This window comes from Heterodontus francisci, chromosome 24, assembly GCF_036365525.1.
Source record: "Heterodontus francisci isolate sHetFra1 chromosome 24, sHetFra1.hap1, whole genome shotgun sequence".
Taxonomy (NCBI): Eukaryota; Metazoa; Chordata; class Chondrichthyes; order Heterodontiformes; family Heterodontidae; genus Heterodontus; species Heterodontus francisci.
The window spans coordinates 75,844,914-75,859,832 of record NC_090394.1 but is presented as its reverse complement, the minus strand read 5'-3'; the positions used below and the strand labels follow the sequence as shown (position 1 = coordinate 75,859,832).

Sequence of the window (14,919 nt, the reverse complement as noted above, 5' to 3'; positions counted from 1 at the left end):
GAGTATTTCCAGCACTTTGTTTTTATTTCAGATTTCCAGTGTCTGCAGTATTTTGTCCCAAACTCAACTATTTGGTTTTCAAGTAGACTGCAGAACAGCACAAAATATTTTAAATGGGAATTCTAGAACTATTTGAAAAACTCTCAAACACAGAAGCTAGAAAGTCTCTTTCAGATAGTTTCATGGGGAAATGCACTGGGTATACAACAATTTGTATTTATATAGTATACTATAGTATAGTATATAGTATCTTTAATGTAATAAATGTGCTAAGGAGCTTTGCAGGAACATTAACAAAATTTGACACCAAGCTATGAGATACTGGACAGGTGACTAAAAGTTTAGTCAAAGGTAGTTTTAAGGAGTCACTTGGAGATTTAGGTAAGGAATTCTAGATCTTTGGCCAAGGCAGCTGAAGGTATGGCTGCCAATGGTAGAGAGATGAAAATCAGTAATGTGCAAGAGACCAGAGTTAGAGAAGTGCAGAGATCCCAGATGTTTGTAGGGCCGGAGGAGGAGGTTAGAGATAGAGCACACCCAAAATTTGATAACTATACTGATCCTTAGCTCAAGGAATTAACTCATTGGATTTTCCACATATAATTTATTAACTTAAGACAAACTTAACCAAAATGTGAAAGCACATAAGTCTGGTGGTCATGTCTGGGACTGTTCCATCTGTTCCTTTCCTGCTTGATCCAGTTCTCCTCTAGGACTGTGGGGAGAGTGCTGCAAATGCTGTTATCTTCAACAAGCTTTACAATGGATGCAAGTGCTGATATGCTAATCATCGTGCTCCAGCAATAATTAAATAAGCAGCTGCTGTGTTCTTCTGAAGCTAGGAGCAAACTACTGCAGATAGATTTTTATTTACAACCAGTTACATTGTATTTTCTATATTACATTTAAAAAAAAACAAATTAATTTTTACCAGGTGTGCAGCTGCAGTAAGTCCCTTTAGAGTCCCAGGCAGTCAGGATGTGAGGCGAGCCTAGAGATGACTGTTCTTTCTGCATAAACTCTAGTCCAGGGCCCAGTTACATTATTTGGCACACGGTCAGAAAGTGACTGAAGAGCAACATACATTCCATTTCTTAGTCACATTCCGTAAGGAACACTTAACTGGTCTACATAACATAATGGAGCAGAGCCCCAGCTGATTAATATTTAAAGAAATTTAATCAGACCCGCACATTTGATCTAAGTCAGCTGTGGGGAATTCTATTGCATCACAAATTATTTCTCCAGCCCCCAAAGTAAATGATTCGCAACTGGCCTAAGGTTTGTCCAATACCAATGGAAACAAGCAATCCAGTGCTACCCCAGAGCTGGTACTCACATCCATTCAATCAAGGACTGAACACATTTGATTTTCCACATATAATTTATACAGTTATGAATAAAGAACTAAACCGAGGGTCATGTCTCAGACTGTTTTGTCTGGTTCTTTCTTGCTTGATCCATTTCTTCAATCTGTAGTTCCTCATCGAGTCTCTCCTTTGCTCTAACCACCTGGCAACAGCAAAGATTCACTTTAAAAGTTATGAAGTTTTACAAAGCCCAATTTAAGTGTTGTGAGGATTATAGTGTGTGTTCCTATGTGCTTGTAAGAAAAGCGTCTTGAAGTGACTTTGAGCTGGCTGGTAAAATGCACACTCTTGCCAGCAGAGGCTACTGGATAACAAACCCTGGCTGGTTTCCCTCCTGCTTTAACCCAAGGTCAGCCGAGTTGAGATCAGTTAACTCAGGGCAGACCAGGAATGAAATCCTAACACAACCTCAGTACCACACCATGCATTACAATCACCCACTGTGGGAGCTCAAAAAGCAAGACTCAAACCCATCTATGTTCAGGGAGAAAGTTACCAACAAATCCCTAAAACATCAGTGATTAACTACAGTGCGATTCCTTCGATATCATCCGTTGGGATTTAAAATCTTACAGCTTTTGAAAGGACACGCTGGTTGGTTGGCTATTACAGTTAGCTGAGAATTTAAAGTCAAACAAGATTGTCGTCTTTTACAGACTGAAGTCCGACTAACTCCAGGGGGAATCATTTAATAAAAACCTGAGATTGTGTTTGATGCTACAGATGGAACTGTGTACAGTATGAACTCACCTTGGACTGCAGGTAGAATGATCCACCCACTGACTTGTCGTTGACTTTGAATAAATGCTCATAGTTCTGTTTTCAATGAGGAGGGAGACAAAAGAAACCATGGTTAGAATGTTTACTGAGGTAGGAGGATAGGACATTAGACAGCAGAGGCGCACTGGTGAATTAGCGACGGATACATCAGGGCCTGTCGTGTTAAGATCAACACCTCCAAATACAAGACGATAGCTCACAAACAAATATTGACCATCTCCCCCGCACCAAACACTCTTTTAGCAGCAGCTCAAATTCCACCTGTGCTTCCCTCTCACCAATACTTCAATTCTTTTTAGGAGCTGGCTTAAAGTGACAGTACTCTACTGTTCTCTGGTTGCTAGAACATGGACAAAGTTACCAATTGGTTCAGTTGGGTTTAAGGTCAATGTAATCTCTGGTTTGCTCACCTGCAGCTTAATTCAGATTAGCATTTTACAAAGATAAATGACTGACCATTGGGAATGTCTCCACTGCAGACTATTTGTTCACAGTGCCCAGAGTACAGCCTAGTCAGCTAATTCTGTCTCTCAGACTGCACTGATCACAAACCAGTGAATCTGGGACATTTATTGAAGGGTTATCCAATCAATGTGCAGTTTTGCAACTCAAGGGGAAATTAAACATGCAGACAATCCCAGTGCAGCATTGAGGGAGTGCTCCATTGCCAAAGATGCCGTCTTTCAGATGAGATATTAAACCAAGACCCAGTCTGCCCGCTCAGATGGACGTACAAGATCATATGACGGTGTGTGTGTTCTGGCCAATATTTATCCCTCAGCCAACAATGCCAAAAAGTTGATTATCTGGTCATTCATTTGCTGTTTGTGGGAGCTTGCTGTGCACAAAATGGTTGCCACATTTCAAAAATACTTCATTAGAACTTTGAGACATTCCAAGGATGTGCTAAGATGCTAAATAAATGTAAGTTTCTTTCTTTTCCTATACCACCACACTCCACACTGGAGTTCTAGTCCCAATACAATCCTAAACAATACAGTGTTTGGACAAGGTAAGATTGTCTCCTGGAATCTTCAGTTACCAGTAGTTGTCTTGAAAGTAGCAGCAGTCAAACACCTTACCTGCTGGATCTCCTTTGAGCTGAACTTTGTGACGTTAAGAATCTGCTGTGCTTCCTGCAGCGACATTCCAGAGATGCTGGAGGCTGCAGCTGACTGTCGCCCAGCTCGCCCACGAGCATCTGCTGCAGCTTTACCCGCTGAAAGTAAACAGGACATAAAACAAGCACCAGTCACAAAACCCCATCAAACTGATCAATTTTACAGTAATGTCTCACTCACAATCACCACATTCAGCAGTAACTTTCATGAGAAAATTGGATATATACTTGAAAAGGAAGCATTTGCCAGGCTATGGTGGAAGAGTAAGGGGTAAGTGGGACTCTCTCAGAGTCAGTAAGGCTGACTTGACTGAATAGCCTCCTGCACTGTAACATTTTATGAAGTGTCAGCAGGACTGACAACTGATTTTATTTTCCCTTACTGATTTTCTCATTTTTATAATAAAACATGTACCATCTCCTCACCAGCCGTAATGTCACTGCACTAGTAATCCAGAGGCTCAGGCTAATGCCCTGGGGACACACTTTCAAATCCCACATTAGTTGGTGGAAATATAAATTCAATGAATTAATAAAAAAAACTGAAATTAAAAGCTAGTTTCATGGCACCATCACGGAGACCAGACCATCACTGATTGTTGTAAAAACCCATCTAGTTCACTAATGTCCTGTAGGGAGGGAAATCTGCTGTCCTTACCCGTTCCGGCCTACAGGTGACTGCAGACCCACAGCAATGTGGTTGACCTTTAACTGCCCACGGAAAATGGGCTAGCAAGTCACTCAGTTGTCAAGGGCAATTAAGGTTGGGCAACAAATGCTGGCCTTGCCAGCGATGCCCATATCCCATGAAAGAATAAAAAAACTACAATCAGTAAAAGGCAATGTGTATGTGAGGATCCAAAGTTTCCATCAAAATCTTAACCGATCAGTGTCAGCTGCAGCTCAGTGTTTCTGAATCAGAAAGTCGTTTAACCCCACTTTAGAGACTTGACTCCATAACCTGGGCTGACACTCCGAGCAGAGTAGAGGGAGTGCTGCATTGTTGGAGGTGCTGCTTCAGGTGGAATTAAAAGATCCCAGGGCCCCATTGGAAGAACAGCAGAGTCCTCCCTGGTATCAGTATTTACCATTCAACCAACATCAATAAAACAAAAGATTACAGCAGACACTCCAACTTTAAACCAGCTTGGATTGTGTAAAAAAACACCAGCCTCTCCAATCACTCACCAGCAAATTCCTGCCTCACTGCGCGAGCAAATGCTCTCCCCACCACCTGAGCTCCCACGACAATGATCTGAGCCAAATACCTGGCCTGCAGAGAGAAGACAGGCAGTTAAATCCCAGCTCCTACACAACTGCCCACCTCCCACCGGTCCCCCTCCAGCCCCCGGCCCCGGTCCCTCTCTAGGCCCCGATCCCCGGTCTCTCTCCAGCCCCCGGCCCCGGTCCCTCTCTAGGCCCCGATCCCCGGTCTCTCTCCAGCCCCCGGCCTCGGTCCCTCTCTAGGCCCCGATCCCCGGTCTCTCTCCAGCCCTCGGGCCCCGGTCCCCCCTCCAGCCCCCGGCCCCGGTCCCTCTCCAGCCCTCGGGCCCCGGCCCCTCTCCAGCCCCCGGCCCCGGTCCCTCTCCAGCCCTCGGGCCCCGGTCCCCCCTCCAGCCCCCGGCCCCTCTCTAGGCCCCGATCCCTCTCCAGCCCTCCAGCCTCCGGTCCCCCCTCCAGCCCCCGGCCCCGGTCCCTCTCCAGCCCCCGGCCCCTCTCTAGGCCCCGATCCCCGGTCTCTCTCCAGCCCCCGGTCCCTCTCCAGCCCTCCAGCCCCCGGTCCCCCCTCCAGCCCCCGGCCCCGGTCCCTCCCCAGCCCCCGGCCTCGGTCCCTCTCTAGGCCCCGATCCCCGGTCTCTCTCCAGCCCCCGGCCCCGGTCCCTCTCCAGCCCTCCAGCCCCCGGTCCCTCCCCAGCCCCCGGTCCCCCCTCCAGCCCCCGGTCCCGGTCCCTCCCCAGCCCTCGGGCCCCGGTCCCCCCTCCAGCCCCCGGCCCCTCTCCAGGCCCCGATCCCCGGTCTCTCTCTCACCATCGCCGTTCCCCGGCTCCGGGAATATCTGGGTACCACGCGTGGAGTCAAGGACACCGGAGGGTCAAAGGGCAGAAGCCGCCACCGGCGACAATAGTGAGGCGAAGACAAGAGGAGACCCGGCTCCCGACCGGAGTCACTCAGCCTGCGCCGGCGCCCCCTGCTGCCCCGGAGGGAGCACAGCCTGCTGCCGACTGCGCCCTCCAGCGGACGTGAAACGATGAGCCGGAAGTGGAGGCCTCAGTTTCCTCCCCTCCCCAAATGAAAGGAGGCTGGAATATTGTTACTTTATGAACAAACTCTGGCAAAATTAAAAAGATGAGAAAACGCTGCTGAAATTTACCTGACGGTTAGAGAAAATTTGTACTATAATATGTTAAATGTAAAAGACTTGCATTTCTATAGTGCCTTTCACATCTTCAGGATGTACTTTACAGCCAGAGGCATTTCTAAGAAACACAACAACCAATGTGCACAGCAAGCTCCCACAGACAGGAGGGGGCTGAACATCAGAACAACAATTACAACTTGTATTTATTTAGCACCTTTAATGGACAAAAATGCCCCAAGGTGATTCACAAGAACGTTCTAAAACAAAATATAAAACCAAGCCACATAAGAAGATATTGGGCCGGATGGCCAAAGCTTGGTCAAAGTATGTATTAATGAGTGTCTTAAGGGAGGAACAGAGCAAGAGGGGCAGAAGGTTTTGGGAGGGAATTTCAGAGTTTAGGGCCTTGGCCACCAATGGTGGAGCCATTAAAATCGAGGATCATTAAGAGGCCAGAATTAGAGGAGCGCAGATATCTCAGAGGGTTGCAGGGCTGCAAGAGATTACAGAGATAGGGATGGGCGAGGCCATGGAGGGATTTGAAAACAAGGATGAGAATTTTTAAACCGAAGGGTTACTTAACCAGGAGTCAGTGTAGGTCAGTGAGCATAGGTGATGGGTGAACAAGACTTGGTGTGAGTAAGGACACTGGCAGCAGAGTTTTGAATGACATTTTTTATTCATTCATGGGATGTGGGCATCACTGGCCAGGCCAGCATTTATTGCCCATCCCTAATTGCCCTTGAGAAGATGGTGGTGAGCTGCCTTCTTGAACTGCTGCAGGTCCATGGGAGGTAGGTACACCCACAGTGCTGTTAGGAAGGGAGTTCCAAGCTTTTGACCCAGCGACAGTGACGGAACAGCGATATATTTCCAAGTCAGGATGGTGTTGTGACTTGGAGAGGAACTTGCAGGTGGTGGTGTTCCCATGCATTTGCTGCTCGTCCTTCTAGTTGGTAGAGGTTGTGGGTTTGGAAGGTGCTGTCTAAGGAGCCTTGGTGCATTTCTGCAGTGCATCATGTGGATGGTACACACTGCTGCCACTGTGCGTCGGTGGTGGAGGGAGTGAATGTTTGTAAATGGGGTGCCAATCAAGCGGGATACTCTGTCCTGGATGGCGTCGAGCTTCTTGAGTGTTGTTGGAGCTGCACCCATCCAAGCAAGTGGAGAGTATTCCATCACACTCCTGACTTGTGCCTTGTAGATGGTGGACAGGCTTTGGGGAGTCAGGAGGTGAGTTACTAGCCGCAGGATTCCTAGCCTCTAACCTGCTCTTGTAGCTATGGTATTTATGTGGCTGGTCCAGTTCAGTTTCTGGCCAATGGTAGCCCCTAGGATGTTGATAGTGGGGGATTCAGCGATGGTAATGCCATTGAATGTCAAGGGGAGATGGTTAGATTCTCTCTTGTTGGAGATGGTTATTGCTTGACATTTGTGTGGCGTGAATGTTACTCGCCACTTATCAGCCCAAGCCTAGATATTGTCCAGGTCTTGCTGCATTTCTACATGGACTGCTTCAGTATCTGAGGAGTCATGAATGGTGCTGAACATTGTGCAATCATCAGCGAACATCCCCACTTCTGACCTTACGATTGATGGAAGGTCATTGATGAAGCAGCTGAAGATGGTTGGGCCTAGGCCACTACTCTGAGGAACTCCTGCAGTGATATCCTAGAGCTGAGATGATTGACTTCCAACAACCACAACCATCTTCCTTTGTGCTAGGTATGACTCCAACCAGCAGAGAGTTTTCCCCCTGATTCCCATTGACCTTAGTTTTGCTAGGGCTCCTTGATGCCATACTCAGTCAAATGCTGCTTTGCTGTCAAGGGCAGTCACTCTCACCTCACCTCTTGAGTTCAGCTCTTTTATCCATGTTTGAACCAAGGCTGTAATGAGGTCATGGATGGTAGAATGTGGGAGACTGGCCAGGAGCGTGTTGGAATAGTCAAGTCTTTTTTTTTTATTCGCTCATGGGATGTGGGCATTGCTGGCTAGGCTAGCACTTATTGCCAATCCCTAATTGTCCTCGAGAAGGTAGTGCAGAGCCGCCTAGAGGTAACGGAGGCATGAAGCTTTCAGCAGCAGATGAGCAGAGGCCGCGGAGAAGCTGGGCGCTGTTACCGAGGTGGAAATAGGTGGTCTCAGTGATGGCACGAATATGAGGCTGGAAGCTCATCTCAGCGTCAAATACAACGCCAAGATTGTGAACAGTTTGGTTCAGACTCAGACAGTTACCAGGGAGAGGGATGGAGTCGAAGACTAGGGTATGGAATTTGTAGTGGGAACTGAGGATAATGGCTTTGGTTTTCCCAGTATTTAGTTGGAGGAAATTTCTGCTCATCCAGTACTGGAGGTCAGATAAGCAGTCTGATAATTTAGCGCTGGTGGTGGGGTTGAGAGAGATGGTTGTGAGGTTGAGCTGGGTGTCGACAGCATACTCCTGGAAACTGAAATTGTGTTTTTGGATGGTGTCGCCGAGGGGCAGCATGTAGATGAGAAATAGGAGGGGACCCAGGATAGATCCTTAGGAGACACCAGAGGTAACAGTGCGGAAGCAGGAAGAGAAGCCATTGCCTGTGATTCTCTGGCTACAACTGTCTAGATAAGAATGGAACCAGGCAAGTGCAGTTCCACCTAGCTGGATGATTGTGCAGAGGCGTTGGAGGAGGATGGTGCAGTCAACTTTGTTAAAAGCTGCTGACAGATTGAGAAGGATAAGGAGGGATAGTTTACCTTTGTCAGTGGATGAACAGTTCAGATTTAATTCTTGCATTGAGGCTGGAGAATGTGAAGACATTGAAAACCCAATTGTGTCAATCAATTTGAGATGGAATTAGATATTAAACGAGAGGGATCTTTAGGAAGAGGTCCCACTGACCATTCCCAGTCCTGCACATGACTATACTCCTAAATAAAAACAGAAAATATAGCAAAGCCACTGTTCCACCTGAAACACTAACCTAACTTTTACTCATTTTTGCCACTGGTGAATTCTGCTGTTTGATTTCAGTGGTTTCTGTTTGTAATTCAGATTTCCTGCATTGTTCTTTTTTAAAATCTGTAATCATAAAGTATAGTTGTCCTGACAGTCTTAAATTGCAAGTTCAGTCAGTCTGCAGCTGTGCAACATACACACTTAGTCCAAGCAAAAACCTCCCACTTCTGCAGTGATGGAATTACTAGGTCAAAGTACAGCTGGCTGGTTGAGGGAAATGTGACTGTAGGCAGTTGGGAACCAATCTTCTTTCATCCAAACATACATTTAAATCATCTTACCTGTGATTCCATCTTACAAATATAACTTTTTAACAAGCCAACAATTGTAGGAGGAAGAAAGACTTGCATTTATGTAGCACCTTTCACATCATCAGGCCACCCTAAAGTGCTTTACAGCCAATTACATACTTTTGAAGCGTAATCACTGTTGTAGGAAATGTGGCAGCCAGTATGCGCACAGCAAGCTCCCACAAATATAAGCAATGAAGTAAGTAACTGGATGATCTGCTTAAGTCTTGTTGGTTAAGGGATAAATATTGGCCGGGATACCAGGGGGAACTTCACTGCTTTTCTTTGAAATTGTGCTGCAAGCTCTTTACGTCCACCCGAGGGGGCAGGCTCGGTTAGTCCAAGTGAAAACCTCCCACCTCTGCAGTGATGGAATGTGGATGGGGTGCCAGTCAAGCGGGCTGCTTTGTCCTGGATGGTGTTGAGCTTCTTGAGTGTTGTTGGAGCTGAACTCATCCAGGCAAGTGGAGAGTATTCCATCACACTCCTGACTTGTGGACAGGCTTTGGGGAGTCAGGAAGTGAATTACTCACCACAGAATTCCCAGCCTCTGATCTGCTCTTGTAGCCACATTATTTATATGGTTGAAATAAAAACAGAAAGTCCTGGAAATACTCAGCAGGTCAGGCAGCATCTGTGGAGAGAGTTAACATTTCGGGTCTGTGACCTTTCATCAGAACAGCACTTTCTGTTTTTATTTCAGATTTTCAGCATCTGCAGTATTTTGCTTTTATTTATATGGCTGCTCCAGTTCAGTTTCTGGTCAATGGTAAACCCCAGGATGTTGATGGTGGGGATTCAGTGATGGTAATACCATTGACTGTCAAGGGGAGATGGTTAGATTCTCTCTTGTTAGAGATGGTCACTGTCTGTAAAGGTCTGCAAATGAAACCCGACCCGAGCCCGACAGAACCACATCCGACCTGACCCGAGTCCTTTGACTTTTTCCAGCACTCAACCCGACACAACCACTGGAATATAATCAACTTTATTGAAGAGGTTGTGCTCTACCTTGGGTGGAATCGCTCACTGCAGACTAGTGCGGAGTCTAAATGCACATTTCCTGCCTTGACATCCTGGCTGTCACTCTGTCCGACCCGGCCAGGCACTTGTGTGGCACGAATGTTACTTGCCACTTATCAGACCAAGACTGAATGTTGTCCAGGTCTTGCTGAATGCAGGTACAGACTGCTGCAGTATCTGAGAAGTTGCGAATGGTGCTGAACATTGTGCAAACATCCACACTTCTGACCTTATGATGGAGGGAAGGTCACTGATGATACAGCTGAAGATGGTTGGGCCTAGGAGTGTGTCCTGAGGAACTCCTGCAGTGATGTCCTGGGGCTGAGATGATTGGCTTCCAACAACCACAACCATCTTTGTGCTAGGTATGACTCCAACTAGTGGAGAGTTTTCCCCAATTCCCACTGACTTAAATTTTGCTAGGGCTCCTTTATGCCATACTCGGTCAAATGCTGCCTTGATGTCAAGGGCAGTCACTCTCACCTCACCTCTGGAATTCAGCTTTGTACAACACTTCCCACCTGCTGCCACTCTAAATAACTAACCTTTACTCCCACTCCTGCTTTCTGTCTTGAAGCCAGCTAGCAATTCATTTTGCCACTTGTCCAACTCCACATTCTCAGACCTTATTCATTGGTCTATTCTGGGGCACCTTATCGGAGGCCTTTTGAAAATTCAGATAAATTACACCTACTGCATTATCATTGTCTACTCTCTCTGTTTCCTCCTCATAAATCAATAAGGTTAAACAAGATTGTCTCTTTTCAAATCCATGCTATTCATTTTGTTTTTCTTCTCTAAATGTTCTAAATTTTTCCTACTACCAATGTTAAGCTGACTGCTCTATAATTCCCTGGGCATTTTCTGTTCCCCTTCTTAAATATAGCAATTACATTAGCTATTCACCAGTCCTCTGGCACTACACCTTTTTCTAATGAATTACTAAATGTGCAGTAATGTCGCTGCTATCTCTTCCCTAGATTCTTTTAAAATGTGTGGATGCAATCCATCTGGACCAGGATTTTTATCCTCTTTGAGTTTGATTAGTTTATTCAATATATCCCATTTTTGTTTTTATTTTAAATGCACTTATCACTCATCTCAACATTCAATGGCATCTCTACCTGTTAATTATTTAATATTTCTGCATCTCTCTATCATTACCTGTGGTATTATCCTATCTATCTCTTAAAGGTCTTATTCCCATCACACCTTTCCATTTTTTACTGATGTGCCTGTAAAATATTTTACTGTTTTGTTTTATGTTTCTTGATAATTTAATTGCATATTTCCTGTTTGCCTTCCTGATTTTTTTGACTTCTCTCCTAATCTCTTTGTTTTCGCTCGTCATGCACTTCTCTGCTGTCTATGTACTTAATGTATGCCTTTCCTAACCCTCAGTTGTTCCTTTATGTCTTTATTCATCCATGGAATCTCACTAGTGTTTAGGTTGTTCTTTCTTTTCAGTGAAATATATTTTTCCTGCACTCTGTTGAACACCATTTTAAATGTTTCCCATTGTTGTCGTACATCGTTGTTTGCCAGTATTGTTGCCCATTTTATTTTCCCAAGTCTATTCTCAGCCCCTCAAAATCAGCTTTTCTGCAAACTATTAACTTGGTTTTCATCATACTTCTGTCCTTCTCTATTATCATCTTAAAATGTATTATATTATGGTCACTATTGCCTAGATGTTCCCGCACTTCTATTTCTCTTATGTGCTCTGGTTCATTTTCCACTTTTAGATCCAATAGTGAATCTTCCCTTGTTGAGCTTCTTACATATCGGGTTTGAAAGGAGTCCTGTACACATTGTAGGAACTCCATTCTCTTCTCCCCTTTACCTACCGTATTTGGGTTTGTTTTGTGCTGTGTGTTTATGTACACTGTGAAGTTGCTTGTTCATTTTCACCTCTGACCATTATGAGCAGCAGACAGTGAATATCTTCACTCCATCCCTCTATTCATTGTTTGTTGCTTTATTTACAACTCATACTCAGATGAATGGGACCAAGGACCAATCTCATGTGCAAAGCACTAATATATCTGGCTCAGTGATGCTTTATAACTCGATGCTATGCTGCCTCCCTAGTCAAATAGTTTGCTCAAACTCATGTGTTTGAATACAATTCAGGCGTAAGGTACCAGGGGCTAGGGCTAATATATCCCAGGAAGATTCAGCACAAGAGAATAGCAGAGTGGGAGGTTGGGCAAAGCAGGGGTTAGTTCTGGAAGTGATTGTACAGAGCAGAGAACAACTGAGACCTGTTCCCTTCCTCACTGCTTCTGAGAGTTAGATCCACATTCTCCTGGAATTCCTGGCTCCAAACTAACCTGAATCCCACTCACACTGGTTAGCCGTTGCTCTACACCGAATCTGTGCGCACACGCAATACAAAGTTCACCAGTCAGGTCATTAAAAAACAAAATTTATTTGGTCCATTGGAACCTGAGATTTTTCAAACTACATGATATATATATATATTTTTGATTTATTTATATTTTATATATATATATATATATATAGAGTCTCTAAAATTAATAAAATTCTCCTTATGACACATTCTAGTATTCCAGTTTTAGGAAACAGAAGTCACAGGCTCGTGAGAGTTTATTGCCCCCCCAATGTAGAACAGCATGTGGTGACTCAGCTTCTCCACCACTTGACCCCAAAGGGGGGCTGAGGGGGGGGGGGGGGGGGTGGGGTGGTGGTGGAGAGAGAAAGGGAGGGGGGGAATGAGGCAGAGGGGATGGGCCAACTCTGGGAATCAGAGGTTGTGGATACAGGGCGTTAGTTCTGCAGCTGATCACAGGTTATTCAGGAAGCTGAATCTGATTTACTGTTTTTGCTCTGCTTTCGAGGTGTTACGTTGTGATAGACGGGCAGTGGGGGATAGGAGGTGTTTAATGGGTTGTGGCTCTGAGAATAAGCTGGCACAGGAACTTATTCCCAGTTACTGTACTGGGTTATAAAATATGAAATCTTCTAAAAATAAATGCTCCTTTTAAAACAAAATCAGTAAAACTGAACATCCCACCTTAACGAATCACTAGTAAGGGGATAAAAGAGGATCCAGGCAGGAAGGGACATTTATAAGCTGGGCCTCTGATTACAGCGAGGGAACAGGTTAGTCTGTTTATTCTCCAGGATTTCTACCAGTGTTTTGGGGGATCCTATTCCATAATTCCCACCATTTATAACCAGAGTTATTCTGGGAATGAATGCTATATTTATTATCTGGATCATGGGGTGTTACTGGGGATTTGGGAATCATATCCCACAATTCTGCTTTTCTGTGACCAGTTACCTTGGTTACAAGGAAACACAGACACAATGATGAATTTTCCCATTCTTGCAGTTCAGAAAGAACAATCGGACAAAGGTTATTTTAAAAATATCACTTTTGCAGGAACTATGAACACAATAAAAGACAGGTTCAGATTTATAGCCCCCACAAGCAACATGCTGCAGTACCCAGGCTGCACAGGAATACTGTCATTCCCAACATCAAATTTAGATGCTTTATTACATTGTGTGTGTTATGTTAGATGAGGTTGCTTTAAACTGACTGTTCTCCTGTGTGTTTGGCTCAGTATTTGCATGCGAGACTATTCAGGATTAACAGATTTACAGTAACTTCATAACTCCAGCAAAGCACAAACTGTGCCTTTAGACAATGAACAATGAACCTGAATCAGTCTAATAACCTGAGGACAGATCGAGATTAGCGACATGTTCCTGACCCTGGCTCACTGAGCCTCAACTCCCCAACCCAGGCTCACTGTTTACAAGTAAAAGATAGAAACTCACCAGAGTGCGGATTGAGAATATTTGCTGCACTAGATCTGTGTGTCAGGAGGTAAGACAGTGGTGTAAGTGGGTAGAAACTATTGGGTTGTCAAAGCTTGAAAGTGGAAAACATATGGGGAGCGGTAAAAACAGAAAATACTGGAAACACTTAGCTGGTCAGGCCACATCTGTATTTTGCTTTTCTCTGGAGAGGTGATCAGGTTGTAATATTCGAGCTGGCAGAGGGGGGAGCTGTTGAGTAATATTTCCTGAGGCTCCTGGTCCAGCCACAGGAAGAATTGAGGCTGTCACTATAATAATGGCAGGAGCAGGGTGCGGGGGGAGCGTTTCCAGGGATTGCAAGGGGGGTGGGGGTGGGGGGGTGGTGTTACCGGGGATGGGGGGGAAGTGTTACCAGGCGGCAGGGCCATGTGCTGCGACAGGGGCATTGGAGAGAATAACCCAGTTCATAATGGAGCAGTAGTGAAGCACATCAGTGGTACCTTTGCTATCGAGGGACCTGGGCCTGAGCACGGGGTGGGGTGCATGGTACAGGAGGTGTTCATCGCCTACTTTAAGCTATTGCTGCAGCTTTTTGGGTTTGGTTTTGTGCACACTCCTGTCCGTCATCAATTCTCACCGGACACACCCTCTAGACTGTGTCTAAGCTTGGGATTTGTAGCCTGGAACTATTTTTGTTTAGCTCAGGTATTGGGGCCCAATTACAGGCGCTGGATCTCCCCCGGCGTGACGATGGGAGCAGGAGCAGGAACAGTGCATTGACTCTTTAAAAAATAAATCAATATACAAACAGGACTGGGAGCTGTACAAATGGCTCTCATACGACACATTTTCAACCAGAGCGGAGAGACGTTGTGCAGAAGCAGGCGAGACCATCACAAGGGCCGTGGATTGTGCAGACCGGCAACATCAGGGGTGAGGGGGGGGCTGTGGGTCCCTTTTGTGGAGGACCACTCCCCCAATGAGGACTGAGCTGCTTTGCGATGAGCCAGACGGTGAGTGATGGAGAAACCAGCGTTTCCCTCCAGCTGTGACAACACCACCAGCACCTGCCTGCGGGGAAAGCACATGGGCAGTCAGTTGCACACCTTCCCCTCGCTCAACAGCTGGGACACAGAGCAATGTGCCAGCTGCAGGTTACCCCACTGAGCCCCAACTCTCTCCTTAAT

The 14,919-nt window shown here is 45.7% G+C and overlaps 2 protein-coding genes across 10 annotated transcripts in view; both read right to left on the bottom strand.

Annotated features, from left to right (window-relative positions):
- Positions 1–584: 584 nt before the first annotated feature.
- Positions 585–5,376, bottom strand: pam16 (presequence translocase associated motor 16). The gene is made up of 5 exons (XM_068056659.1): positions 5,299–5,376; positions 4,459–4,543; positions 3,233–3,369; positions 2,121–2,186; positions 585–1,512 (listed from the first exon to the last, which is right to left on the bottom strand). The coding sequence occupies exons 1-5, from the start codon at positions 5,299–5,301 to the stop codon at positions 1,420–1,422; spliced, it is 384 nt and encodes a 127-aa protein (XP_067912760.1). The 5' UTR covers positions 5,302–5,376; the 3' UTR covers positions 585–1,419.
- Positions 5,377–12,400: 7,024 nt separating this feature from the next.
- capn15 (calpain 15) overlaps positions 12,401–14,919 on the bottom strand; it is a 289,848-nt gene continuing 287,329 nt past the window's right edge. For all 9 annotated transcript variants that reach the window (XM_068056650.1, XM_068056652.1, XM_068056645.1 and 6 more), the window contains one exon: positions 12,401–14,803. In XM_068056650.1, the coding sequence (XP_067912751.1) occupies positions 14,626–14,803 (178 nt within the window). In that variant the 3' untranslated portion in view covers positions 12,401–14,625. The remainder of the gene's footprint in view (positions 14,804–14,919) is intronic.

Bases quoted from the DNA above. Each gene is read 5' to 3' on its own strand.
- pam16 (XM_068056659.1), bottom strand. The intron at 2,187-3,232 runs GTAAGGTGTTTG...CATTGAAAACAG, and splicing joins GCTCAAAGGAGATCCAGCAG to AACTATGAGCATTTATTCAA. The intron at 1,513-2,120 runs GTGAGTTCATAC...TGCTGTTGCCAG, and splicing joins CATTCTACCTGCAGTCCAAG to GTGGTTAGAGCAAAGGAGAG.